An 11351-nucleotide genomic window follows, 5' to 3' on the forward strand; every position below is an offset into this window, starting at 1 on the left:
CCCTACTCTAGAGCAACTTGAAGCTAAGTACTCTATTATGGGCAGATAATATTAATATTACATAATATTAATGTAACATATCTCTTTTACTAAAATAGAATGTTTTTAAAGCTCCAACCCTAGTCGTAAAATCTCACTGTTTGATGAGAACCAGCAAGCATTTTTTTTATTATTCTTATCATTATTTTTCTTCCCTTCTTATACAGAAATAGCATTTGTGCAGTGTTTGAAGTGAATTTGTTCACTGACCTGAAGGGCTGCAAAATTAAGGACACAAACGTCAGACTTGAGAACAGGGCCATATTGAATATTTGTGTGTGTGTGTGTACACATGAGGTGATGTTTTACCTTCAAATTGTATGTTTTCCAGTCAGATTACACACATTCAGATTCAGAACTATTCTTTCGTATAACAACTAGTATTATGTTAATCCACAGATTCTCTAGTACAATTTGATATATAACAATTACTTAAATTTCACCTAAGAAAAAAAAACACCCTAAAATACCATGGCTGATTAAAGAAGAGGTCATAACACTACTTTTCACATTTACTAATGTGGAAGTGCTGTCTGACTTTTTTTAATTTAATATATTATGTATTTTGTTGCAACATTTTTTTTATTTAATTTTGTATTATTATTATTTTTTTTTTTTTTTTGCCTTTTTAAATGATAAGATAGATTTGGGGTATGGGGTTGATGGAAGTTGATAAAAAATATTTAACAAATTAATTTGAATAAAAAAATGCTAATAAATAAATAAATAATGCATGTATGTAGAAAATTTGAACTAATGTTGTTTTTAGTGAATTGATAATAAATTAGTGTGTTGATGAAAAGCTAGTAATTACTTAAATCGAAAGTAACATTAAAATAAACAAATGAGGCTGCATGCTTTTATCAAAATAAAAGTGAAACAGATATAGGTCTTATCATATCGTGATTGTTAATCAAAGTTTGTGTTGTGTTGCACTGAGTGACGAGCAGCACTTCATTTACACACGAGCAGCTGATAATATCCTGTTTTCAGAGCAGTTTGGTTCATAGTAAATGCTGTTTCTCACCAACTCTGTCTGTGAAAGCGCTGTGAGTTTAATGTGCATTTTGGATACATAATGTGTGCTATGTTCACTTTATTTACATACACATTCGCATAGTTGACAGCTTTTTTGTGGACAGAAGTTTACAGCATTTCACCAATATTCTGCCAAAATAAAAGCTCAAAGATGTTAAAAATTGAATATTTGAAATTAAAGAATTTAGAACAAATATTTTTATTGTAACTTGTAGTGTTAGTTGGTTCTTGTAAAGAGTGTAAACACCCTTAAATGTAACTGTTATCCGTTTACAGTATTTTAAATGTCATGTGACCATTAACCAACCAAGTGAACCATGAACATGCAAATGTGTCACTAAATCAAAATATTAACTTGAAATGTCATAGAGGACTTTAAATATTTTACATCTAAGGGGTTCAGCTGACAAAAACCTGAAGAACAAAAACAGTTTGTTATGCTAGTGATTATTTTTGATGTTAAGTAGACCAGTAACCAGTTATTTTTGAGTATATTTCTGTTGCATTAACTCACCTGCCATGGTTTCTAAAGTGTTCCTCCTGTCAGCGTGTCCAGGGTTAGTCCAGCATGTCTGATCAGATTAAAGCTCACAATCCCAGTAATTAAAACTTGTGTTACTGGACGACAGTAATTTTCTTCTATCTCTCTTTCGTTCTCTATAAATGTGCATACATGCAAAAACCTTCATGTTTTGCTCTGTATCATCTTCACATCCATTGCCTCATACATACCCACACGCAATAAAAACACACTCTCATTGTCAAGGGCCACTCTGTCTCTCTCTCTCTCTCTCTCTCTCTCACTCACTCACTCACTCACTCACACACACACAAGCTGTGATTAGTTACACAATTCAACATTAACCTGTAAATTAAAATTCCTTGGTGCAATTTGATGGGTGATTTAATTTGGTCCACTCTCTCTCTCTCTCTCTCTCTCACTCACTCACTCACTCACTCACACACACACACACACACACACACACACACACACACACACACACAGTGTTCTGTTGAACTGCTCTGACATCACAGAGTGTCCGCAGGCAGAGAACTGGCAGAGTATGCCCTAGCATTTCTCTTGTTTCCCACACACACACAGACTCACACACACACACACACACACACATGCCTGAAGCACCTTCACCAGCTCACGCGGTGTTGCTCACATGCACACTGCCTTCAGAAAGCACTGACCTTCTTTGCATTTCCAAATGTTAGGCTGAGTGCACTTTCCTTAAGAAGCTATCACACCCTTCAGTGTTTCTGGGTATGTTTCCATTCAATCACTGTTTAGACTGAAGAACAGACAACCATTTGATGATGTTTATGATGTTAAATTAAGTCTGGACTCATTTTTGTTAAGTGCTCTGGGCCTAAAAATGTAGTGTCATCATGCTGGACGCTACAAGTTGAGTTTTATATGCTCATCCACCACTCATCACCACATGCCGGTATCCCAAATATTCTCTAAGTAGGTTAACCAGGAAATCAACCACGAAAGACCTGGTCTTAGCAGTGTTTCTAATGTGTCTCAGCCAAGGGTTCATTGATGTTCCATTTTTAATGTTCCGTAAGTTGCTGTAAGATGATTGTTATTGATTTTTAGTTACGCTTCTTTGTGGAAGTCTCTCCCATTCTTTACCAAACTGACCTATCCATAACTTTTCTGTCCCATTTGTATTATATTAACAGTCAGTTTCTGGCAACATTCAGAAATCTACACTTGATAGGTCTGATATGAGCTCCCATGTATTTTTAGATATTACTCTGTAAGCAGATCTGAGATCATTTGTGCTATTAGTGTTACATTGACATTTGCATTAGTTGTGCAAGTGGAAATTGGTGTGTGTGTGTGTGTGTGAGAGAGCACATTTTCATGTAACTGTTCTGACCTTGTGGTAAATCTGTCTTATATTCGTATTTTGAACGGGATAATGACTCAAATACATTGCCCATTTTAAAACAGTCGCACTAGTTGCGTATTTATTTATTTATTTATTGTTTGTTTGTTTGTTTGTACCTGAGGTCCAGTTACAGTATTGGTAAGAGTTTTACATAAAAATAAGTCATAATTTTGAAATATTTATTTGAAAGGGTATTTTCTACCCTGTTTTTTGATCCTCTAGTTTGAATAAAATTTTCAGAGCAGATCTTGTGCTGAACTGAAGTGATTTACATCTCATATAAAAGGAGTGTTCTTTTGCCAAACATTTAGATTTTGCGACGACATAAGTGATTACATATCAAAATAGTTGTGTTCATTCTACTAAAAGTGTAAACAACTAAAAATAAAACTAAACTAATTTAATTAAAAGTGTTTTTTTTTGCAAAGCTTGGTTACAATTCTGACATACCTATAAATAGCTGTGCCCTATGATCAGCCACTTAGTTGGCCAGTTCCCAAAATGTTCAAATCCTTTGGAAAGTATGCAGAGACAATGTTCTTCCACAACTAAGAACTGCTCGCTGGTCATTGCATGACAAGTTCATAGCTGGCCATAGGGATCAGTGCCTTGTCTAAGTTTCTAAAGTCATTACCCTATTCCCACACTTATTTATTTATTTTCCGAATCCTTGTGTGCAGAGACAATTATTATAACGTACAACTTATAAGTTATTCATTGGTAGGCTGATTTCATGTGGCACTTGCTTTTAAAACATGGCTCTGTATGTTTTCGTGGCCCACCAAGCTCAGCTGTTGTCTAGAGAAAGCTATCTGTTGACATTCCCATTCATCTCAGTGGCAGTTGCCAAGGCTGGCACAGGACCTGCGGAAGTACGCAATTAGAAATCACTTTCTAATCTCAGTTCTGGATACAGCTGTTTTTAAGTCAATGACCTGAGTTGTAAATAATACTTTCATAAAATGCGTACTACATATAGTAATTACTACAACACAGCAGCAACCATAAAATAATTTTTATTGATAACAAATAATAATCCTTCCACCAAGCAGTGCAATTCTTCAGCCACGTTTACCAGACTCAGCAGTGATGCATTAATACTGATGTAATGAAGTCGGGTGTGTTTATAGAGTATTTTACAACAACTTCTAGGTGGTTCAACCAATCATAAGCAAAAAAGGAACAATCCATTTATCATTTGAATTTTGCTTTGAGTAAATGAGAATCAAAGGTTCACTGACTTCCTGCTATGTTTTGTTTTAATATTTCATCAGCTGTGGGTATTCAGATGAAACTAGAGTTCTTCCAGAGGAAGTTCTGGACTGCCAGCAGACAGGTAATCACACACACACACACACACACACACTTTATTTCGTTGTTGAATTAGTTAGCATGTGTTTGTAGTTTATTTGCATTTGCATGAAATACAATGTTTCCTGTGTTAATTTGTGTTTTAATAAATTTTATTACCAAAATAAATACAGTGCTGCTTGAAAGTTTGTGAACCCTTTAGAATTTTCTATATTTCTGCATAAATATGACCCAAAACATAATTAGATTTTCACACAAATCCTGAAAGTAGACAAAGAGAATCCAATCAAACAAAGGAGACACAAATTTATACTTTGTCATTTATTTATTGAGAAAAATGATCCGGTGTTAAATATTTGTGTGGTGCAAAAGTATGTGAATCTTTGCTTTCAGTATCTGGTGTGATCCTCTTTTGCAGCAATAACTGCAAGTAACGTTTCTTGTAACTGCTGATCAGTCCTGCACAACGCCTTGTAGGAATTTTAGCCCATTCCTCAGTACAGAACCACTTCAACTCTGTGATATTGGTGGGTTTCCTCATATGAACTGCTTGCTACAGGTCCTTCCACAAAATTTCAATTCGATTAAGGTCCGGAATTTGACTTGGCCATTCCAAAACATTAACTTTGTTCTTCTTTAACCAATCTTTGGTAGAACGACTTGTGTGCTTGGGGTCGTTGTCTTGCTGCATGACCCACCTTCTCTTGAGATTCAGTTCTTGGACAGATGTCCTGACATTTTCCTTCAGAATTTGCTGGTATAATTCAGAATTCATTGTTCCATCAATGATGGCAAGCCATCCTGAACAAGATGCAGCAAAACAGGCCCAAACCATGATACTGTCACCACCATGTTTCACAGATGGGATAAGGTTCTTATGCTAGAATGCAGAGTTTTCTTTCTCCAAACATAACGCTGCTCATTTAAACCGAAATGTTCTATTGTGGTCTCAACCATCCAAAAAACATGTCTCCAGTATTCCTCTGGCTTGTCCACATGATCTTTAGCAAACTGCAGATGGGCAGTAATGTTCTTTTTGGAGAGCAGTGGCTTTCTTCTTGCGACTCTGCCATGGACAACATGGTTGTTCAGTGTTCTCCTGATGATGGGCTCATAAATATTAACATCAGCCAATGTGAGAAAGGCCTTTAGTTGCTTAGAAGTTAGCCTGCAGTCCTTTGAAACCTAATGGACTTTTACACGTCTTGCTTTTATAGTGTTTTTTGTTGGTGGAGCACTCCTGGGGAGGGTTACAGTGGTCTTGAATTTCCTCCATTTGTACACAATCTGTCTGACTATGAATTTGTGGAGTCCAAACTCGTTAGAGATGGCTTTGAAACCTTTTCTAGCCTGATGAACAACACCAACTCTTTTCCTGAGGTCCTCAGAAATCTCATTTGTTTGTGCCATAATGTTTGTGCCACTTCCACAAACATGACCAAACTTTGATAGATCCCTGTTCTTTAAATAAAACAGGGCACACACTGACACCTGATAGTCATCTCACTGATTGAAAACACCTCTGAACAGATGGACTCTAATTTCACCTTCAAATTAACAGCTAATCCTAGAAATTCACATACTTTTGCCGCTCACAGATATGTAATATTGGATCATTTTCCAGAATAAATAAATGATAAAGTATATATTTTTATCTCATTTGTTTGATTGGGTTCTCTTTATCAACTTTCAGGACTTGCATGAAAATCTGATGATTTTTTGGGGTTATATTTATGCAGAAATATAGACAATTCTAAAGGGTTCACAAACTTTCAAGCAGCACTGTATATGCAGAAATTTTAAGCATATTTTCATGTTTTATAATAATGTTACAACCCACCTCACCTAGTTACAACTAACCCGAGTAGTGGGGTAGGTCGGTCCAATAGAAGTAAACGGGGAATATCACTTTACAGTCCCCCCCAAATTGTCAGTGATTTATTTGTTTGTTTGTTTGTTTAGATGAATGTTTTGGGTGATTCAACCATTTTAAATTTCATTTAAAAAGAAAATCTGTATTTTACTTCATTGCCTAATAGCTTTTTAAACTACATTGCCTAAAACCATCACCCTAATGTTACAGTCTATCAAATTTGTAAGTATTGATGTCCTTGCACTTATTGCACTTAAGTTCTGTTATGTCTGGTGAAATCCAAAAACTGCATTTCATGATAAGAACTTCATATTAACAGCTTCTGTAGCTGAAGCATGGTTGCGTCATGCAGAATGACAATGATCAAAGCATACAAGCAAGTCAACCTCATAATGGTTGAAGAACAAGAAAATGTAAGTTTTGGAATGGCCAAGTCAAAGACCAGGTTCAACTGAAATGTGCAGTTCATGCTCGAAAGCCTATAAATGTCACTGAGCTGAAACAGTTCTGTGAGAAGGAGTGGGCCAAACCCACCACAGTGCTGCTGGACACTCATTAAGAATGACCTATTCTCACTGCATGGGCATCAGAGCCATGAGCAAGATAAAGCAACGTGCTCGTCACTCTTTGAATAGCCACACTATTTTTATTTACATTTATGTTATTCTTTTTTTTTTTGTGATCCTAACCCAATGCCTACTCCCAAACCCATTCATATCTCCATATAAAATGACAATATACAACACAGGATAATAACATGTGGATACAAGTACAGTCACAGTAATTTATTTTTAAATTGACAAATATTCCAATTATTCCAAAATATTTTTTCCCTGATATTGTTTGCTGCCATAATAGTCTTCTTATTTTGCATCCGTTAGTGTGCAGCACTTGACGGGAAGTGTTCCATCAGCTGTGACAATGATGTGAGTGTCAACATTTGCTCTTTTTTTCTTTTTCACTATTTGCAGTACACCATTGTTCATGTTTTTGTTGTTTTTCTACCACCTGTACCACTTTTCTGTTGCCCCACCCAATGTAGGAAATCAGCTGTTACCTCATTGACAACAATGGATTCATAATTGTGGCTGAGGATCTGTCTTTGGTGAGGGACAATTATCTGAAGTATTATCCAGTTGTACCATATACTGTATACTTACCTGACTATTCATACATACTTAATAAATGTATAATCAATAAATATTTTTTATTCAATAAGCTAAAGTACAGTATGCATTTGTGCATGTGTGTGAATAAAATGAATAAAAGACTGTACTTTGCTAGATTTTTATTTTTAGTATCACAGTTTATCTCAGTTGCTTAGACACAATCCATTCTAACCCTAACCCTATCCTTGTTTTTTTCAGACTGGTGTGTTCTTTGGAGAGGCTGAGGGAGCTGTGATGAGCAAACTTGTTTCAATGGGTTCTTTTAAGAGGTATGTCAATGCTGAATGAGACACAATACATTAGATTGTTTCTCTTGAGTATGAACAGACTACATTTTTAGTCAATTGGTGTTATAAAACAAGTTGGAGGAAGAGAAAATGCATCATTAGAGAAAGACACACTGAGCAAAAATATATCCCACACTGTACTGAATATTAAATAATGACCCTTGACCCCCCCTTATCTAATACGCTAAACTGATAACTTAGTTACTGCTAAAAGTTAAATTCCCAAAATGTTTAACATTAAATATAGTTTCTAACCTCAATCAATTGAGCTGTAAATGAGATTGTAAATATGATTTTGAGTTTTTTTATTTTTATTTACTACATATAGCTGTCAAGGTTTTATAAAATAAACACATTAGCAAGCATGTAATCATTTATTGATGACAATCAGTAACTAGTTGATTGATAATAGTTTCAACTTTAGATTAGGTACTGCAAAAACATAAACAATTAATAAATAAGATTTTAATCAGCTTTAATAATTTGTATTCAGTTTAAACCACAGGTTTAATGACATTTAAGTATTCAAATACACATTAATAAATAATCCGTCAAGCAGTTATCTGTTAAAAACATTTGTATATTTTTATAAATTACATGATCATATATGAATTGAACGTTAAATATTATTGTACTTTGCGTTTAATTTAATCTGTCATTATTTAATTCCAATAAGTTAATTAGTAAACATGTACAAGCACATTGTCTCTTGTTTGTAGCTTTTTGAAATATATTTACTAATGGTCTGTTAAGCATCATATACTGTGTAGTTCAAGTATACATGTTAGTTCAAGTTTTATTAATGAAAGTCATTATAAAATGTTACCACAGATTTAAAAACTTTATACGATTCAAAACCATGAATCCTGCAAACCAACAATCTCTGGTTTCTAGTTCCTAATCATCATGGGAATTATTTATTATTTCCTGACAGTATATTTGTTCATTCATTGAATTACTGTGAATTAAATTATGATGGAATTGATTTGAAACAAGGACATTCTCAACCCAGGCTAATTGGAAATATCTGACTGTGGTGACATTTCTGCAAAAGTATATTATGGTGCTTCTTGTATGTTTCGTGACACTTTTGAAGTGAGTGACCCGAAAATCATGTTCAGTTTTATCCTAAAATATAAATAATGTAGCAATGTATTATGTTAGTTATTGTACATGTATTATGTATCACAGCAGTTCTCAAATGTGATGCCTGGAGAGTGACCCTAAAGGCATAATGTTTTATAATGTTTGAAAATAACTATATTAAACAATACCACCTACACCAAACCCTGACCTATACCTAACCGACAGTGTTAACAAAAATAAATGTCAGATAAAATGCACTTGCTGAAGCACCCTTGGCATTTTAGCTTGCCTCTACGAATCTTTGAGCCCTTTAATCGTGACTCATGCTTCACAGAACCGTACCCGAGCACTCCGCATCGCATGTTCAATGTTTACTACGTCAGAAAACCATACATATGCAATTGGTTATGTGATGCAAACATGAAAATGTATTAGTTTAGTAAAGTGTGCTTTGAGGTCATGAGATAAACTATTGTGCAAGTAACTGCACAGAAATAAGTCTTTATTAACTGATAATCAGTGTTCATATCAACTGGAAACTGTAAATTGTATGTACAGATACGTTTTAGACTAAAAAATAAAGTTAGAGCACGTATTTCCACTGTGTCTATGTTAGGAACTTTGTGATTTGGGGCTGCGTTCTGCAGGGCAAACATTCAGAATTAGTGAATGTTATGTTTTAAGCTCAGGAAAAATATTTATTCATATAAGATCTATGAAAGCAGCTTCTTTGTATTTTAATATCATTTGGATTGCTCATGAGAAAGGAGAGAGAGAGATGATGATGATGAATACTCTCCCATATATACACATGGATGTGAAATGAGTCTTCTGCATACATGAGGTACAGAAAGAGCTGCAAGCAATGACTATAATTATCTTTGGTTTACAATTAAATGTGATGGAAAAGAAGACCAGCTCAGGGCCTTACACACACAAATACACACAACTCACTCTCATTACTGTAAAATAACTTGTGAGAATACATGTGGTGTACTATACACCGCGTGCATAATTATTTGGTACATTGATATTCTGATGATATTTTTTTCCAAGCACATTTTACCAATTCCAAACCACATCAATCTTAATAACTACTATTGGTTTTGTATTTAATCATTTATAAGTGATATATAATTGTCTATGAAGGTTGGAAGTGAAAAACTCCTTATATTCAGGTGTGCAGAATTATTAGGCATGTTTTCTTTTACTGATGAAATGAGCCAAAAAAGAGGTTTAACTCGGACTGAAAAAATTATGAATCCCCATGAGAAATATTCAAAACTAATGCAATACAGAAATTGCAAAGTTAAGACATGACCATTGGACAGCAAAATGCTCACTGGGTCAGCGGGGTCAGAAAAAAACAGGTGGAGAAGAAAAGATACATGTTAATTGCAAAAGATTTAAGAATTAATGTGAAGAATTAGGTGTAAAAGCATCAGGAAACATTTAAACTCCAGCGCCAGCATTTTACAGAACTGCAACCTTCCTGGAGTCTCTAGAATTACAGGGTGTCAGGTTCCTAAAAAATGTCCCTCACTTAATAAGAATAACATGCTGAAGTAGGGCTGTGCAAAAAATCGAATCAAGCTACACAAAATCGCAGGCGATTCATTGCCGATTTTGAACGCGATTTTGTGTAGCTTGTCAGTGAACTACGGCTCTGTGTAGTAAATGCTGCTCCATCTGAATGCACGTGCTGGAGATTTACTGCTAATCACAGGAGCGGCTTTACTGACGAGATGCGCATGAAAATCGCATTCGATTTTTTGCACAGCCCTATGCTGAAGTATTGTGAAATACATTAAGACTATTTTTTATAGGCTTTATAGACAGATAAGTTTTGAGTGACACTTGAAGGACCAGCACCACATCCTCTTGTTCCACTGTTTGAAGAATTTATCTTCCAGAATCTGGCAGTAAGTTTTAGAAGCTCATTTTTAGTCAATCCTGCAAGACAGACTTTTCAGGATAGGAGATGGAATAACACGACACTGCTCCACTGATCAAGTACTGGTTACTCCACTGCACACCTCGGATCACTTCCTCCTCCCTCTTAACCTCAACATGGTTCCTGACACAACACATACCCCTCCACATGTCATCTGTTGATGCTAACAGTGCTACTTTCTGCTCCACTCTTACATCTTGTTTAGACACTGTCTGCCCCTTGTCTTCCAGGCCAGCTCGTACCACCCCTTCTGCCCCTTGGCTGTCTGATGTTCTCCACGAGCATCGTTCTAAGCTAAGCGCTGCTGAAAGGGTGTGCCGCAATTCAAAAAATACTACTGACCTTAATGTGTATCAGTCACTCCTCTCTTCCTTCTCAGCTAATGTCTCCACTGCTAAAAGGACATACTATCATAACAAAATTAACAATTCGTCTAACTCTCGCATGCTCTTTAAAACATTTTCCTCCCTCATTTGTCCTCCTCCTCCCCCTCCTTCATCAACTCTAACAGCTGACGACTTTGCCACTTTCTTCATTAATAAAATTAATACTATCAGTACACAATTTTCCACACCACAATCTGTCAAGCACATCTTACCAGCAAACATACACTCGTTCACATCCTTCTCTTCACTCTCTGAGGCAGAAGTCTCCAAACTCATCCTTTCTAATCATCCTATCCGCTTG

General features: G+C 35.5%; 2 protein-coding genes across 2 annotated transcripts in view; one reads left to right on the forward strand and one right to left on the reverse strand.

The window, feature by feature from the left end:
- The window catches only part of LOC107553894 (leucine-rich repeat and transmembrane domain-containing protein 1), a 22609-nt gene extending 20727 nt beyond the window's left edge, over positions 1 to 1882 (reverse strand). The window contains exon 1 of the mRNA XM_016236244.1: positions 1592 to 1882. Coding sequence (XP_016091730.1) covers positions 1592 to 1598 — 7 coding nt within the window. The 5' untranslated portion in view covers positions 1599 to 1882. The remainder of the gene's footprint in view (positions 1 to 1591) is intronic.
- The window catches only part of LOC107553873 (voltage-dependent calcium channel subunit alpha-2/delta-3-like), a 91287-nt gene that overhangs the window by 68657 nt on the left and 11279 nt on the right, over positions 1 to 11351 (forward strand). Inside the window, exons 12-15 of the mRNA XM_016236199.1 lie at positions 4259 to 4320; positions 7050 to 7094; positions 7211 to 7273; positions 7536 to 7606. Coding sequence (XP_016091685.1) covers positions 4259 to 4320; positions 7050 to 7094; positions 7211 to 7273; positions 7536 to 7606 — 241 coding nt within the window. The remainder of the gene's footprint in view (positions 1 to 4258; positions 4321 to 7049; positions 7095 to 7210; positions 7274 to 7535; positions 7607 to 11351) is intronic.

This window comes from Sinocyclocheilus grahami, unplaced genomic scaffold (assembly GCF_001515645.1).
Source record: "Sinocyclocheilus grahami isolate Dianchi unplaced genomic scaffold, SAMN03320097.WGS_v1.1 scaffold484.1, whole genome shotgun sequence".
NCBI lineage: Eukaryota > Metazoa > Chordata > Actinopteri > Cypriniformes > Cyprinidae > Sinocyclocheilus > Sinocyclocheilus grahami.